Below are 18,697 nucleotides of genomic sequence, written 5' to 3'. Positions count from 1 at the left end.
TTGACAGAAGTATATCTGACTCCTCCATGGTAGGTGGCGATATGCATTGTTTCAGCTAGTTGCTACTGGACCCTGGTCTAAAAAGTATAATTCTTGTTCTAGCCCTCGCCATGTCGATATCTTCGTTGTCATCGTCTTTTGTTTTTCCTGGCTTCCTGCTACAGACTTACACCATGGACAAAGTTAATAATAAATACAGTTCACAATAAGAATCACAAATAAACACAGTACATGAGATGATAGTGGAAGCATGGTTGACTCATGGCTGATATGATGTTCTGTCTCAATGAATGAATGAACGAAAAAACGAATGAGCATCTCGCCTTGAGTGACTGAGCAGGACAGCCAGCCAGCCCAGCAGTGCTGTGTTTGTGTGTGTGTGTATGTTCATCCTGCCTCAGTGGTGTTGCTTCTGTCACACCCTGCCTCACATTGCCTCAAACCATCTGTCAACTACATGACCAGACACACACACATTCTCACATCTGGCCAGAACTCACCCTTCCACAGCCTGTCAACCAGCTTCTCCTTCCTCACACACTCCCTGTCTCTATGTGCGTCTCAACCATTAGAAGGCCATGTCGGCTTAGCAAATTATAAATACAAAGAAAGAACCTTTTTTCTTAAACCTGACAGAAAACCAATACTGTATATTGAATTTTTTATTAACATGGTGTAATATTTTGTTAGACTTTTTGGAGCTTTGAACCACAGTCCTCACCTCCTCACCTTCATTTTCATAAATGACATAACCTCATGCCATTATGAAGTGACCAGTTATTTCATTTAATGTAATGCGACACTGCAGTCACAGTTTAAACCTTACAGATAGAACTCATCCCTGCCTTTAGATACTTCAACCCTTTGAGTTTAGTTCACGTTTTCTTTCTTTACCTCTTCATTTCATCCCTGTCTTTCTCTCCTTCTCTTTTAGTCTCATTTGCAAACTTCCTTTTCTCTTTCCTGTCATATTTCCCTTCTTTCCACCTAATAAACTCTGTTTTTGTTCAAGGCTTTTTTTGGTAACAAAAAGTGGTGACATTGATGACCCACCTTAACTCAGCTGCCTGGTACTTGCACTTCACTGACCAGTTAATATTTGTGGCACATTTGTGTGTGTTTGTGTGCTTGTCTGCTATGTATCAATCTGTGAGTCAATCTGCCTCAGTGCAAGGTAGCATTGGAAACATGGTGTGGAACTCTCTCTCAGTGAACAAGTGGAATGGATTGCTATCGAAGCACAGAAACAGTGCTGAGTGGATATATTCTAGATCCTTTATATTTTCAACAGTAAAAGTGGGAGGGATTAAACTGTCTATATATGCAACATGATATTCAGAACAGAATTCTGACCATATACCCACTACCAGACATACGTTTTAAATATAATTAAACAGCAATAAGATACAAAAAAAACAAACTCTATGGTTGACTATGATTTTTCCAGATGGTGTGCGCTTGTGGAGCAGGGCTGAGTGCATAAGTTGCTGGGTGACACTGACAAATGATGCGACCCACAACTTGAGCAGAAAAGCTATTAATATTTTAACAGTAATACGAGTCTAAAAAATGCTAGCTTTGCTGGTGATGTGCTTCTAGTGACATGTCTCTGTGTGATCAGCTGCCCAGTTGAATGAGGACATTCTGGTTTGAAACATAAACTTAGTTTTTTGGCTGAGGAGCAGGAGCTTGATGTCCGTCTGATGAGGACTAAAATTCTTTCAGGTAGAAATCTCTAAGAGCATGCTAAGAGCAAAAAAAAAAAAAAAAAAAAAAGCAACATTCTGAGAATCTCTCAATGTCTTAAAAGCAGAGTCACACAATATCAGGTTATTTAATATACATTTAATAAAAAAAAAAATTGGCATATATCCTATCTTTGGCCGTTGATATGTATTGATTGTATTCATTTGCTGGACAATTACAAGTGATACCAGCAAAAAGCTGGCTAACATAAACCCTGGTTCAAACACTGTTCACCGATACCACAAACCCTTTATTTGAAGCACACTGACACTGTAATGGATGTTTGGCACTGATGTTGGGTGATGGTGCCTGGCTCATGGACCAGGTCATCCAAACGTTTTTGGATAGGGTTCAGTAAGGCTAGGAACTAGGAAAACCATTACTTTGTGGAGCTGGCCATGAACAGAAGGGGCCAAACACAAACTGCTGCCACAACGCAGGAAGCACGCTGTAAGCTAAAAATATCTATATAATATAATATAATATGATATATATGATATGCAGTAGCATGATTTCCCTTTATTGGAATGAAAGTCTTCTTTTTTGAAGAACTGAAGAGAAAAGAGAACAAGATATAGAGCACAGTAGAAAAATAGTTCAGAAAAATTAAAGCAGTCGTGATTGTAAAAGAAGAAAAAAGAAGAGACTGGTGAAAACAGTTTTGGCGAATGCTGCTTCCATTCACATTGGCACCTCCTCCTCCTCCTCCTCCTCCTGCTCATTCCCCCAATACACACACACACATACACACACACAAAGCCATCCATAATTGATGCTAGCTGGAGGCAGACACTGGCGGGCTGGACTTTATAACGCAGCTGGATGTGCATGGAGGAAGGCTGAGACAAGATGGTAGAGCAGGTACTACTGAGAAAATATACACTGTTTTTCCTTCATTTCTGTCTGTCGTTCTCTGTCCCTCCTCATTGCTGCTTGTACACTAGCTCTCTCTCGCTGTACGCTGTTTATGCTGTGACTGCAGAAGGCAGCATGCTGCATGCTCCTTTTGTGGGTTACGCGGGTACTTAAGTGTGTGTGTCTGTGTGTGTGTGTGTGTGTGTGTGTGTGTGTCCACATATGCACTACATGTGGGTTTGCTGGGCTGCATGCTCTGCATATGTGGGTATCGATGTGTATGCATCTCCTTCTTTCTACCTCATTATTTCATCCTCATATTTGGTAGCAGCTAGCAAGAGTCGATTAATTTACGCATTAAAGAGAGAGAGAAGGGGGAGGCAACAGCTCTCTGTCATGACACCAAGAAAACCCTGTGAGCTGGAAAAAGGTTTGTTGTGTTTGTTAAGCAAGAAGAGGCAAGAGGTAGGGAGGGTGAGAGAATGTGAGGTAAGGATCATAATATTTTTTATATTTTTGTAAGATAACGTACACAATGTATTACACATGTATTTCACAAAATGGTGAAAACTTGACAGCAATATAGGACAAACATCTTCAAGATGTTATTATATAAGACTATCCCAAAATGTTAAAACCTAGAGGGACTGACAAGTTTAGTCAAGTCAGTGATATACTACATTTGGTTGCCAGTTGTGATAACATCCAGGAGAAAGTCAGAGAGTGAGGAAGCAAGTCAGGGAAGTCCAAACACAACAGAATAAAAACTTAAACAACAACTAAAATACTCCACCTCTGATCTGCCATCGGAGGTTGTATGAGAGCCACAACAGAGGCAAGGCAGCGTCTGTGTGAATGGAAATGCAGACAGCGTGGGACAGGAGTGTGTCAGTCTGATGGTGTTTAGTCTGACAGCTAAACAGATCTTTCATTCAACAAATAAAACAGGAATGTCCCACACTTCAACACACAAAGCAACGTTAAAGGACCAAACAGTTATGTGGTAACAGATAGTGTCTTCAGCATCATACCCTGAGATTCCACCAGATCCATGCCAGCTGCATTATGGTTCTGGTCCGGTTTTGCTCTGCTGTCCGCGTTGCCAGACTGAGGAGTTCCCACGATAATCACATGATCACTCGTAGGAGCTTGTATTTGTCTCTTTTTTGAGATTTTTGTGCTGGCGTCAACATGTAGTGTTTTTTTTTTTAAAAGTAACTGGACTGGATGTTGTTGTTTCGGTGCATAACTTCCTGTCTGCTTTGTGCTAAATTCAGCTGAGTTGCTGCGTTGTGCTCCGGCATCCGCCAGAAATTCTGGACCTGGGACGGAGCAGATACGCAGCGCAGCGGACCTGGTGGAAATTAATGTAAAGATTAGAGTGGGCCGTAATGCAGCGGACACGTATCTGGTGAAATCACGGGGTTACATGAGGAAAAAGAATTCTGCATTGATACGTGGAAAAGTGTCTGTCATCCTGTCTGTCCTATCGACTCTTTTTCTCATTTCTGCCCAAAAAACAGCATCTGTCCCCAGCAGCAGAGCTATGGCAGTTGAATGGTGGTGATTATGTGACATAATTCAGAGCAAAAAACTTTAACTGTCTCCTTCCACTACTGTGTTGTTGTAGTAGCTGTCTCTGGCAACTTTTATTGAATAAACTCACCACAACAGTCAGCCCTTCTGACTAAACTTCAGTGAACAGCATCCCTCCTGCAAGTGAGAGCCAGACAGGATCCGCTGTTTGCTGATCGCGAGTATGTAATTAGGTAATTTAAAGCGTAAACATAACTCTGTCAGCTTGTCAGGATGTATGGTGGGTCAGGACCTCAATCACAACACATTATAACAGCATCCATATGATTATAAACAGTTGGCAGATACATGTTTAGATTAACAGGAAACATGACAAAAACACCCAGATATCAAAGTCATGATTTCATACTGTACATTTAACTAAAGCATTTTCACAAACTAATGTTTACACACATTCAATTTCACATTGTGTGTGTAAAATAAGTAATTGCATAAGTATTCAGCCCCTTCAAGTCAGTGTTTAGTAGATGCACCTTTGGCCTCAATCACATTGCTGTCATTTTTCTTTGCACAACTGCTCAGTCTCTGTCAGGTTGCCCAGGGATCTGACGTGAACAGTCCTTTTCAAGTCCAGCCACAAATTCTCTACTGGATTGAGGTCTGGGCTTTGACTCGGCCACTCTAGAACATTCCCCTTTTTGTCTTTAAACCATTTCTGTGTAGCTTTCACTGTAGGCCTATCCTTCAGGTCATTGTCTTGCTGGAAAATAAATCTTCTCCCAAGCCGTGGTTCTCTTGCAGACTGAATCAGGTTGCCCCCCAGGATTTCCCTATATGTTGCTGCATTCATTTTACCCTCTACCTCTGCCACCACCATGCTTCACATTGGGGATAGTGTGTTTGTGATGCCAAACATAGTGTCTAGTCTGATGGCCAAAAAGCTCCATTTTGGTCTCATCAGACCAAGGAAACCTCTTCCAGTTGACCTTGGAGTATCCCACGTGCCTTTGGGTGAACTCTAGTTGAGATTTAATGAGCTTTCTTCAACAGTGGCTTTCTCTTCAGAAGGAGAAAAATTCCTTCTTGCCCTCTCTCTCTTTCTCTCTCTCTCTCTGTGCACTTATTCAGAACTGTAATTGTATTCCTTCAGTTGCTTGAGAGTTTGTGCATGGGGATGTGTGTGGAGTGCCTTGCCACGTAAAGCATATTTCAGTCCTCTAAATGTGGTTCTCATTACACAGCAGAGTATTTAGCCAAGACTCACTGTCTGCATCTCTCTGTCCCTCTCACTCACCCTCTCTTTCTTTTTCATACCCCCCCCCACCCGGTCTCTCTGCAACGGCTGAGATATAAATGCCCCACAGGAATAATCTCTCTCTCTCTCACAGGCAGACACACTCACTCACACATGCTTGCACACAACACAGTACATTCACTTTTTCCTCAATGTTTGCACTATTTCTGTGCCTATGTGACAGCACAACAGCCAGCTGAAACCACATTTCAAGAACTCTTATCATCCAATCACCAACACTCTTTTTTGTGATTTAGGACATAAACAGTCCTTGCTGAGGTTTTATATAGTTTGTTTCTGTGTTTGGTCATCAATAATCTTGGGTGTTGGTTGTTAAGGTCTATGTACATCCTCTCTATATGGGATTACTGGAAATCAGGACATGTATTGGTTTAATTTCTCCTCCTGTACGTCAGTGCAATTAGGGAAATCCCTTCCTGTAATCCAAAGATTTTATAGCTATGTATTTTTGCATGCACTGATACATCAAGTCACACTGACCTTAGAGCTCTTTCTGTTTAAAGGCATCTAATCACTTTCAGAATGGAGTCAAGCTGTACGTCATTTACACCTTGCCATACACATTTGCTGGAATAGTATTTTTCTACTAATGTGGTTTATTGTGTCATTCAGTAAGTGAGTCTGTGATGTAAAGTTCCCCTCATAATGGAGTGGATCACTCTGCTCTTGCAATGATGGCGAAATTGGTCCTTAGTACACTGAGCATCTTTTTTAAAGAGTTTTTCTCCATACCGATTATTGTTAGTATTTGTTGGAACATATACATATGCATGTGTTGAGTTCATTCAACTTCAAGTCTCATTACAGTTGGAAGTAGGGGACTTTGTAGAATAGACAGTCAGGCGACTACTCTCTAGAATATATATGCAGTATAATCCGGGACCCGGACTATTAACATTTCTAAACCTGAAAACAATGTTTTAGTGTACCCATCTGTTATGTGGTGTGCTGATCTTATTGTTCAGCATACAGTATGTTGTGATAAATTACTTCCACCCTCTGTCACCAAAGGCTTCAAAATTCATTATCTCACAGTTGTAGTTACATTGAAAAACAATCACATAATTTCTATCCTTTCAAGTCTTGCCAACTGCAGGAATTATATGTAAAGTTTTCTGAGGTAATGTCATGGATCTGCATAATAAGTTCCATAACATTATTAAATTACAATGTTTCCGTCGCTACTAAACTGAGGGGGCAACAATAACAAAATGATTCTATCTTGGGGGCTGTGAATACCCACAGAACACTTGACCAAAATCCAGGGATTAATCTTCAAGATACAGCAAATTGTGGACAGTTAGACATTTTTGACCAATAACATTACTACCAAATTCCATTGCAATTTTGCCACTATGACACATGTTTTGATAAAGTGCCTTGATAACCAACATCACCTTCCATAGGCTAATGGGGTAAAAAACATAAAAGGTGCAATGTGAAAGAACAGGTAATTTATCTAATTCATGCTCAAAATAAAATGGGAGTAGAACACCTGCTGCTTACTGGAGCTGCTGTTAGCAGTTTAGCTCACTTAGACCTGCAGCTAGCAGTCTGGATGGGGAGCTTAGATGAATGAAGGGATATCAACCAGCTAGTGGTACTAGATGACAAGTCAAGGGATTACCACTGTCACTAGGATCCATCTTCTGGGGATCACAAATGTATGTACAAAATGTAAAGGTAATCCATCTAAAAGTATTGTTGATATTTTAGTATTGCCTGTATTGCTCCTCTGTAAAAGTTTAAGAGGACTGGAAATTAATTGTTTCATTGATTTTTTCCGTCTTCTGCATTTTTTAAAAGATAGCAGGAAGGGAGCAAAATCTCCAATAATGGAATACTGAAATTACCTTCTTAATTAAAAAGTAAATCTCTTTTGTCTTTACAGGGAACCCAGGACACACCGGCACCTCCGGATCCATCCATTGCCCAGGCTTACCCATCGGCCCAGTTTGCCCCCCCTCCCCAGAACGGCATTCCAACCGAGTTCACAGCTTCACATAGCCATCAACATCCCCACTCCCACCCACATCCACACCAGCACCCAGCAGCACCACAGGACTACACCGGGATCCAGGCCTCAGTCAGTGAGCATCAGCTCAACATGTACCAGTCCTCACAGAGCCACAGTGAGCAGAGCGGGTCAGACTCTTGCAATCAGACGATCACCGGCACAGCAACAGTAAGGCATCATGGGAGAAACTGATGGTTAAGTTGGCAATAGCTGTCTAGATTTTAATGTTTAATGTTTTGTAAATTTTTTAAAACGTTTTAATTAATTTTAAAAATTAAATCCTGCTCTCTATGTTGTATCTTGCTTATTTAACATGTGCACCTGAGAGAGACCCAACTGAAACTTTGTAGTTTTGGGAGAAATTTTGGGGGGTAACAGAATGGACTTAAAAATAAAAATACAATTTGTAGCAAAAGGATGTTTCGAAAAGTTACAAAAAAGCGAGTCCAAAATAAGAGGAGCCAGTGTTCGCCAGCAACACTTTACCCTCGCACAAGGCCACGGGAAAAGTGCGTTTCTGCGTGGATGCGAGGAATTCAACTATATCTGACTGCACTTGCGTCAACCATATATTCTGTGGTTGTGTCTGTTTTTGTTGCGGTTGGTCTGTGCTCTACTTTTCCTGGTTAATTGGTGATCTCTTCACTTGCAGATGTGTGTCTGTCCTAGTGGTCATTACTGCTTTTTGTTCTTTTGGTTTGATCCTAAACAGCTTGCAACTTAAAACAGCCCATATATAGTTTGATGTAGGTGGCAACCTCTAGTAGAGGTTGCTGCCAACCTCTAGTAGAAAGACAAAAAACATTTTAAGTGTGAATAGAACAGCTGTTCAGATCATCCTCCTCCTGTAAAACACTGTTGGTCAAATATTTAAACTTGATGTCTGCATTAAAAATCGCAATAATCGAAGAATCGTGGCACCAATAATCGAATTGAATCGACAATCGTTATAATCGAAGAATCGATGCTCCCATAATCGAAATCGAATCGAATCGTGAGGTACCCTTGTTGGAACACCCCTAACCTCTAGTGGTCGTAATTATCACGACAACAAGGGATAAAGTCAGGAGAAGTAGAATGAAGAGATCAGCAAAGCCCCCATGGAAGAGGTCTGGGTCAGGTCAAACATGTACATTACTTTCACCCAGGAAACTGCTGTTCATGTCTTGTGGGAAAGCAAAAGTAAATGGTGAGTTCTTCTTACTTAATTTATTTAATTCATTTTTTTGAAATTACTATTTTTTACCAGGGCTATTACTACTATTATTTTGAAATGTTATATAAGCCCACAGCAACATAACCTCATAGCAAAGACTATTTAAATAATTTAGAGACCTTTTTTCTGGGTTTCTGGCTCGTAGCACTGTACTTGCCCTCTGTGAGCGGGACGGGGTCGAGAGGCGTGCTGACCCCAAAACCAGGAGAGAGATTTACTGGTACTGTAGCGTAACCGCAAGGTCCAAAAGACTGAAACCATCTGTCGCCCAGGGAAGGAAAAGAAGGATAGAAGAGGAAGAAAAACGTGAAGATAGAGGTGCAGTAACATGAATATGATGAAGTGAATGCAATTAATAATTAATTTTCCATCCCCTTTATAAGTAACAGGGTGGTTGTAAGCGTTTGGTTTATTGTGTCACACTTTATGTTTGTTAAAGTTTACATCAGTGTTAAAGTGCGGTTAAAGTGTATTACTATTAATACTCCATACCTTACCTTTCCCATATCATTTTGAAGCCTTTTCTGTGCTACCTGGGTTATCTCCGCAAGCACCACGCGCAATGTTCTTGATTCAAGCCTTATTTTATTTTGCTCAAACCACTTCAACACAATGCCCTCAACGGGACTGAACACATCTCGTGCATCCCGTTGCAGTTGCAGTGTTCACTCCCATGGGAGTGAGAGAGAAAATCAGCCATGGCCATCTGCGCCCCCATTTTATGGACCACCCTGAATTTAAATGGCTGCAAAGCCAGATACCAATGGGTGATACGGCCATTGGTATCTTTCATGCGGTGAAGCCACAAGAACTGCCTCACTTCTTTTTTTGTCTGGGGTGTCGGGCAGGCAGCAATCGAAGCTGTCTTATCTACCTGAGGATGCACCTGCCTGCCACCCAAGTGGTACCCCAAACCTCAAACCTCCTCCCATCCAACCGCACACTTCTTTGGGTTGGCCGTGAGCCCCGCCCACCACAGTGACTCGAGCACCGTGGCCATCTGCTGCATATGCTTGGCCCACCACTGTGGATGATAACATCATCCAAGTAGGCGGCTGCATAGTACCCAATTAACAGTAACTACCCAATTGGAAGCATTACGAATTGGTACAAGCTGTACGGGGTGGAGAAGCTCATCTTGTCCTTTTACCCTGGAGACAATGGAAGCTGCCAGTAGCCAGTAGTAGGGATGCGCATCGTTAACCGGTTTCGTTTGGGAACTGGTTCTGAGTCAAATGATTCTTTGGAATCGTTAACAAAAACCCTTTACGATTCCGCTATTGATTTTTCCCGGGCTGCGCCGCCACTGTAAACAAACGTACCCTACTCGCAAATTTGCAATGACGTCACACACACAAGCTGCTGCAGAGCAGAGGTGAGCTGAGCTGCTACATGCGATGCACTGTGGACAAATGTCGTCCTGGCAAAAATGATCCAAAGTCTGGCTGCATTTCACAAAGAAGGACCACACCTCGAGGATCGTCACCTGTAATACCTGTAAGAGGGATCTGCGCGCCAAAGGCGGTAATACAACTAATATGTCCAAGCATTTGGCCACACAACACGGCATTATACTCCAGCAATGCCGTGTGTTTGACGCACTTAGCAGCACCAGTGCTAGCACTAGCACAGCAGGTAAAATTAAACAACTGGCTAACGTCGTGTGATAATGATAAAAATTAGGTTAATTTAATCAGCCCTGCCCTGCCCTGCCCTGCCCATTCCTTGTTTGTTGTTCCTCTTGTTCCTCTATAGGATTATCCTTAGCCAATAGCCACTTGACTTGTGGACTCATTTTACTCATTTGAGTATTGTTTATTTGTTTATTGAGGACTCATTTGAGTATTGTTTATTCTCAGCAGTGAATAATTAAGATTGATATAAATAAACCAGGTTGTATTCTTTTCTGTACTCATTTACTACTTGTTTTTCAGCCTATTTGGGAATCGATAAGAGAATCAATAAAAAAACGGATGGATAAACAGGAATCGATAAAGCATCGGAATCGCTAAATCCTTATCAATATACATCCCTAGCCAGTAGTCAAATCCAGTATTGTGAAAAGCGAGCCATTCCCAACCGATCAGGACCTCGTCAACCCGGATACACCAGGCACTCATGGACTCTTCTATTACCCCCATCTCCAGCATGGGTGACAATTCCTCCTGAACCACTTTTCTCTTGTGTTTGGGTAACCGATAAGGTCGTGAACATACCGCCACGCCCAGGCTCGCCTTGAAATGGTGCTGTATGAGGTCTGTGCGTCCTGGCAGGGGGGAAAACACATCAGCATAACACTGCAACATCTGCTCCATGGAACGGTGTGAGATGGGCAAGGCAGAATTGGAGGACTTTGGCACCTCGGGGCCCAGCTAGTCTCTCAGGACAGCTTTCCTTAACCAGGTCCAGAGCCCTCCGTGGTGTCCTGCCAAACAGCAGTTCAAAGGGAGAAAATCTTGTGGAGGCCTGGGGTACCTCCCGCACTACAAACAACAGAGGATCTAGCCACCTATACCAATTGCGGCCATCCTCGTACACAAACTTATGGATCATGGACTTCAAAGTTTTATTCAGATGGTTAACGAGACCGTCGGTCTAAAGGCGCTGGTTTTGCAGCGTAGGGTGGCAAAACACGCTAGTCCAAATTGATTTGATGCCAAATTACCCATAAATTCCTGTAATGTAGGTGACTTAAAGTGAAACTCTCGCCAAAAAGCAAGCAGGCTTTATTTATGATTGAATATGAGTCAAACCTTCGTGTAATTGCACAATTACGACGAAAGAGGCACTTTTAAGATTTACCGTAGTTTCGTTTTCGGGCAAGTTAATTTTCAGTGGGGTGCAGGGGCACTTTTACGATAGCATCAAAATCGCTATTTTTAAAATACTAAGTAGGCTCGAGACAACATGAAACTTTGCTCATAGTATCACCAGGGTCGCTACACATGAACACAAGCATTGAGAACATTGTTTGTGTATGCAGACTTTACTAAAAAGTAGGTTTTTGGACAACTCATGTTAGCAGTAGCACCTCCGGTGCGCCGCCATCATGGCAGACAAAAAGTGTCGATCCCAGAGTGCGACCTTACAGGTAGGAGGTCTACCATTACTCTCCTGCCTGTTAGGTCGTACTCGGGGATCGACACTTTTTGTCCGCCTTGTGGCGGTGCGCCAGAGATCCAGCTCCAACGGTAGTAGTTCAAAAACCTTCAATCACAAATAAAGCTTCGGTTGCTTTTTTTGGTGAGAGATTCACTTTAAACAAGGTGCCCTGGTCAGCTAGGATTTCTTTCGGGATCCCAACTCGGGAGATGACCTGAAACAGCAGCTATGCCACACAGAGAGAGTGCACAAGAGCACTGCTTCAGGATATCATGTTGCATAGTCCACGAGGACTAACACAAAACAGGGACAAACAGGACCTCCATGAGTGGTAATGGGCGCAAAGTCGCTTTGGGATGACCATCTGGTTAGCCAGCTGGCATTCAGGGCAAGACGCACACCAGCGGTTTACATCTCCCTGAATGCCAGGCCAATAGAATGGGGTCGTTATCCGGTCTTGTGTTTTGCCACCCTACGTGTGCCCAGCCATTGGGTTATAATGAGCCACCTCGATAAAAGTTTCCCAATGACTTTTTTGATACCAGCGACTGGGTCATTTCTTTTCCTGTCTGAGTGTCGCAATTCACTGTATACAATCTGTCCCTGATCAATGAAAAGTGTGGATATGCCTGCACGGTGTCAGGGCGCACCAAATGACCATCAATTTTTATCACTTGGTCAAAGGCAAAGCATAGAGTATCATCACAAGACTGCTCGAGTGGAAAATCTTCCATGGAGTGTAACATGAAAACCTGCCGAGCCTCCTGCAAAGGCCAAACCGGTTCCTCCTCCCTGTCTGCAGCGTCGGACAACCTTGCGTCACCACTGAGCAGAGCACACATATCCCATGTCCCTAACAGTCATGAATGCACCCCCACATGTTGCCCCACTAACCTATTAAACCAGGGCCAATCCGTGCCCAAAATTTGGGGTCAGACCAGACGCTTACTAACAGCAGTCTTACTGCTATGCTTTGTCCCCCCATGTCTAATATCCACTGGCACCACAGGGTAGATGTAAATATCGCCATGCACACACCTAATATCCACCGAGGATGCCTCCACCAAGGTCCCGGGTAAAACCAGGTTCAGGTACATACACCCCAAATACACTATTGCCTGAAGTATACTCCCTTGAATCCTTACGGGAACACTGTATGTCCCCCCTGGATCGGGGGAGGGTGTTGGAGGGCCAGCGACCTGGATCACCTGGCCAACCTCCATATGCAGGCACTTCTTCATGGCCGGGGTTTGCAGTCTGGGCCTCCCCCGACAGTATGTGGTGCTCTGCCCCCGGCCAGCTGCACGCTACTGCCGTCGACTCTAACATCTTGAGGAAGCTCTCGGGGTCGTCCTCCGCCTCCTGTTTGTGCTGTGCAACACCAGAGAGCGGGTGAGGAAGGGGAGATGGTGGCCTTGCCCCCACCTACGCCAGCAGCGACTGCTGCGCATGGAGCGCCTCTAACTACTGCCTATTCGGCACTGCTTGCTCCAGATGCATCGCCGCGATCTTGCCCAGCATCTGGCCAAGTGCTGTCACTGGCTGAAGCTTCTGTGGCTCCATCATCCCGTGCACGGGTCTGCCGAGTGATGTTAGCGTGCCAATGAAGCCTTTTGTCTCGTTGCAATCCTCCGTCCAACACGCTACTGCATGTAAAGGGAGACAGTGATTACTAACCCGGTGCCAGCTCTGTCAATCACTCACCTGTCCCCTTGACCTCAGCACAGCAGAGTGACACAGCATGTTTTTATTTTGTATGTAAATAGAACATTCTTTGATATGTTGCCTTATATTGTATTTTTAATTTATCACTAAAGAAATAAAATCTTGAATACATACATGCAGTATCTGTATGAGTGTATGGAAATTGATTGTGAAATTGACTGCCATGCAAGGGAGCGCCAGCTAAAATCTTGCCTAGGGCACCAAATTGGTCAGGGCCGACACTGCTTCTGCTATATGCAGATTTATGTTTTAATCAAGTTCAATCACTTTTGAGGAAAATATTAACTGTGAATTAAAAACAGAGTTCAGTGATTTATTTTTTACTGAAAACCATAAAGGGGTGGTGGAAACTTTTTCAGGCCTGAGAAGTCTCTGGAGGTATTCCTTTCAGACATTTATTAACAAGTTAGGGCAGCCTGTGTGTAGCCTAGAGGGCAAAACAAGCTGTGACGCATTTGCTGCACCACTTGCACATGCTTGTCAAAATTATTGCTTTGGGGCGCATGGTAATAACTAGAGACTACTCGGATGAAAATGTACTGAAAGTAAAAGGAGAGACAAGAACATCTACATAAAAATGTAACAATGATTGGGACAAAAATCGGATGTGGAGTGAAATGGACACGTGCCCATAAATCCGTCATGGAAATGCCTTGACTATGATATTTACCAGAACTGTCTATTGTAAAGAGCTTTTACAGTTGACCACTCCCTCAGCTTTGTCTTACTTCCAAATGAGAAGGTTAAGATAATCTAAATGAATACCTAATTATGTCACAACTTGAGCTTTTTGACTGATTTGACTGAGCAAAACTCCCATGATCCTAGACCTTTAAAATTACTTTGTTTATCTAACGTATCTATAAAGCAAGGAATCATGATCTTATATGCAAGCATACATACACAAAATGGAGATTAGCAATGTGTTGCAGTGATAAAAAAAACAAAACAGAAGGTTGAACAAGTCTGGATGAGTGGGGAGATGCTGTCCACACAGGTTTTTTCTGAGAAAACTGGAAGTATGCCAGCTAACACTAGCCCACAATGTTTAAATTGAAAAGGAGTTGCGAAAATACCTCAATTACAGAAAAGCGTTATTTTTTTCCCAAAGTTAAATTTATAGCCAGTAAAGAAACTAAAGTTCTCCAGAATTTTTAGAATAGCAGAAATGGTAACAGTGAAGATGGGTAGCCTTGGCGTGTACCATATCTTAGGGTGAAATATTCAGAATGCACAGTGTTTATATGGACGCTAGCTTAAGGGGACGTGTAAAGGAGATGAATCCAACAAATTAATTTATTCCCAAAACCAATTTTTTTTTATACTGAAAACAGGTATTCCCACTCTACCCTGTCAAATTCATTGTTAGCATCCAGGGAGATTACGTTTCTGGGAGTTCCGACACTGTTTGGTGGTGATAACATTAAAAAGTGTGCAAATATTACTCATTTGCCAAATTCCGGACAACAACCAGATTATTGATCATTGCATCCGCTGGAAATTCAGACTAATATATCGCAGAGTAAAATGATTTAAAGGCAGCATTAATTTTGATGTCTGTCGCTTTAGCTGATGAGCCAGAAGAGGCATTATTGCCATACTCGTTATATGAGTATAATAGCAAATGCTCTGCCTCTTTGGTAGAAATAAGGTTGAATTCTGATTGTAAGTCAAGATACTGCTTAAATAGTTCCGGAGAGGGATTCAGCGCTCATCTCTGGTTAAGAATAGCAATTGCAGATGAGAGTTCATTAAGTCTAGAACTTTTTTTTTTTTTTTGCACGGTGTAAGAAACTATCTTCCCTATAAGATACGATTTAAGTGTTTCTCACAGTAATGAATGAGAAGTGGATTAGTTTTGATTAAAGGAAAGCCCAGTAATGGGCCAAGGACACAATTTGGATCCCCTCCAAAAATCAATAAATTTGTATTCAAGAAGGAGCGGCTGCTAAATAATTTGGGAGCAAATTCAGCTTCATCAAAATTTGGAGCATAAACTTTACCAACAAAACCTTTCTTTTCAGTAGAGACAGATACAATAAGGTACCTCCTAATTGTTTCAGCAGTAACACTCATGGATGAAAATTGCATTTTCTTACTAACCAAAATGCCAACCCTTCAAAAACCCACTAAAATAAAGTGTAATGAAAATTAAAACAAGGACTTTTCAAGAAAATTCCCAACTCCTATTCCTATTCCTGTCCCCACAGCAGCTAGCAACTTGAGCTTCAGAGACCCCATATAAATTGTAGGCTCTGCTTGGGGAATTGCAGACTCAGCAGTTGGGGACGTGTCAGGGGAGGCTGTGGTCGAGGCTTGTTGACTAGGCCTCGTTCGTCAAATGGACCAGTTTGCCTATTTTGTAATCAAGCCTTGCAAATCATGAGATGAAGACCATTAGTTGGTTGGTGTTTGTAGTTTACAGCTTGTAACCAGTCATCAACAATAAGCTGCAATGCTTTACCACCTCTCATCTAATCCCTCAAAACTTTCACAATCTGCTTCAACAGAAATGCAGGCCTTGTTTATGTGCTGGATGCTGAGAGTGATATGCGATGTTTTCTTTGCTGCAACCCCAAAGTTATCATACAGGAATAAGAGAAAGAGTGTGTGTGACAGAGAGAGAGAGGGAGAGAGAGAGAGAGAGAGAGAGAGCAAGAGAGCGCGAGAAATAGAGAGAGCATGTGGCCAGAAAGAAGACCGCAACTGGTAGTCTCATCAGCGTTCCTATAGCTCTCAGTCAGTGTGCCTGCTACACTCCTATCCTCACATGATCAAACCTCCTTTTTCTTTTTTTTTTCTATCCTCTTTTCAGCCACATCTATTCTGTGCCTCTCTGTGACTAGGATTTAGGGTTTATTGCTTCAGCTGTTTACCCCAGCAGTAAATTTCATCCCAAAAATAACATTATAGAAGTAATTAAAGCTGCAAGCAGTGATGAACGGGCCCTCACTCCACGCACGTCGGGCTGCAGCGGCATCGGAGGGTGCGCACACTTTTTACCTGTCGAAAGTTTACTACCCAAATAGGATACATGTCACCCAGAACACAACAGTGACATCTTGAGTGACTTCCTGTGTCCAGTGGGTGAAATTGCAACTGTGAATAAAAATGGCTGACATCCTGTTGGACTGAGGGCATGGGTCCAAATGGGTTTTTTGTGTGTCTGGTCATGATACTTATGCATACTAAATGTTGTTCATGTATGTGCATGTAGGAGGCAATGTGTGAAAGTGGCGGCAAAAATCAAAATGGCTGACTTACTGTTACACTTAGGGTATGGGTCCAAATAGGTTTTTTGTGCGTCTGGTCATCATATATATGCATACCGAATTCCATTAATGTATGTGCATGTAGGAGGCAGGGCTTGAAGTTAGAAATATTCCAGGGGGCGCTATAGAGTCCCCTGGCCACCCCCACACCCAATCAAGTTGAGTTATAAAATTTTTCACCAGATGTGACATATATCCCAAGTTTAGAGAGTTTTGGGGTAGGCCTATGTTAAAAACTCCAAAACTGCGCTCAATGTGCAGAATAAAAACTGTTAGTGCCCTAATCACAGTTTTAAAATTATAATTTCATATTTGGTGATTTTATGTACAATGTACTTATTTAATATCTCCATGAACACATTTTAATTTACCATGTGTGTACAACGAATAGCAAAATGGAGTCATCACACCAAGTTTTTCACAAAGGGTTAAACATTGCATACCCATTCACAGTGCCTCCCCTGAGTAATTTGGTGCCCTAGGCAAAATCTTAGCCAACGCCCTCTTGCATCACAGTCAATTTCACAATCAATTTTCATACACTTACACATAAACTGCATGTATGTGTTCAAGATTTTATTTCTTTTAAGTCAAAAATATCACACCAAATAAAAACTGAAGAAAGAAACAAGTGATAAAAATACTATATAAATAAGGCACTGTGCAAATATTATCTCTCAGCCTCAGCAAGTGCCATCTCTCACTTATCTATTGTCAGCCACTTTGCAAAACGACCTCCAACTCCTTCCATGTTGCCACGTGGGTATTGTGCTCCTGGTTATCCTCATGAACCTTTAGCAAGTGACTTGCATTTTTCCAGTCTTTTAGTCCTTCCTTATTAAGTCTGTATTCTTTTGGAGAAAACACTTAGCAGCAGAAGCAGTGCAAGCTATCATTTCTGTTTGAGTACATCAGCCAGCTTCTTTTGATTTTTTCCCATTGACTAAGACTCTGTTACAAAAGTCATGTTTACACTCTCCCATCTTTGTATTTGGGAAATGTGTAACTGCTTTTTAATTTAAAATGGTCCTCTGTGAACTATCTCTCATCTCACTTAGTCAGTTAGAAGAGATGGCCAGTCAGCCTTTAGTCCTGATGCTGTGTCACTCTGCTGTGCTGAGGTAGAGTGACAGGGGCACCTAAAGCTGTGTCACTGGGCTTGTGCTGAAATATGTTAAAAGTGCATCTTAAGAGAGAAGAGAAGTACATGTGACCACTGGATGTTACATTTTAATAAAAAAAACAGATGCTTGATGTGTGCTATACATAAGACTAATATAGACTAATAATGAAAATGTGATGAGATTCATTTAACTTTATTGTCATTGCAATGCAATTCAGTCTAACCAGAGTGCAAGTGCAGTGTATATATGTTGCCTATGAATGATATGGGAAAGCTAAGGTGTGGAGTATTAACAGTAATACACTTTATTGGCACTTTAACACTGATGTAAACTTTAACAAACATAAACTATGACACAATAAACCAAAGGCTTACAACTACCCTATTACTTATGAAAGGGATGGAAAACTAATAGCATTTAACTGACATACAAGCAGGAAAGGCACCTGTAAAATAACACCTGAACAGGCCTAACGTTAACTTTCCAAATGTCCCTGATGAATTTAAGGTGGAGTAACATTAACACAAGCCCTTTTTTAGACAGGGCAGCAAGACGCTAATTTGCCCATCCTTTTGGCGGCACGGTCCGCGGTTTTAGATAGAAGGCAGCAAATTGGGGTCTGTTTTGGTCCGCAGATTTGCCGCCTCGGAGGGTACGCTTATTTCCACCTCGCCTGCTATCTAAAACCGGCCAATGTGCCGGCTGCTGCGTGAAATGGGAGGAGGTGTCAATGACCTGCACTGTTGTGCGAACCACAGCCGGGGAGTTTTAAAACCAAGAAACAGCTGA

The 18,697-nt window shown here is 42.2% G+C and overlaps 1 protein-coding gene across 8 annotated transcripts in view; it reads left to right on the top strand.

The window, feature by feature from the left end:
* rbfox1 (RNA binding fox-1 homolog 1) overlaps positions 1 to 18,697 on the top strand; it is a 176,504-nt gene that overhangs the window by 75,432 nt on the left and 82,375 nt on the right. For 7 of the 8 annotated variants that reach the window (XR_003982660.1, XR_003982659.1, XM_030407444.1 and 4 more), the window contains exon 2: positions 7,344 to 7,637. Coding sequence is in view for 6 of the 8 variants with exons in the window: in XM_030407444.1 (XP_030263304.1) it covers positions 7,344 to 7,637 (294 nt within the window). In the remaining 2 variants the exon portion in view is untranslated. Of the gene's footprint in view, positions 1 to 2,484; positions 2,608 to 7,343; positions 7,638 to 18,697 lie in introns of those variants that run through there. The other variant, XM_030407446.1, reaches the window with a different exon arrangement.

This window comes from Sparus aurata, chromosome 23 (assembly GCF_900880675.1).
Source record: "Sparus aurata chromosome 23, fSpaAur1.1, whole genome shotgun sequence".
Lineage (NCBI taxonomy): Eukaryota > Metazoa > Chordata > Actinopteri > Spariformes > Sparidae > Sparus > Sparus aurata.
This window is presented reverse-complemented; position numbering and strand designations above follow the sequence as displayed.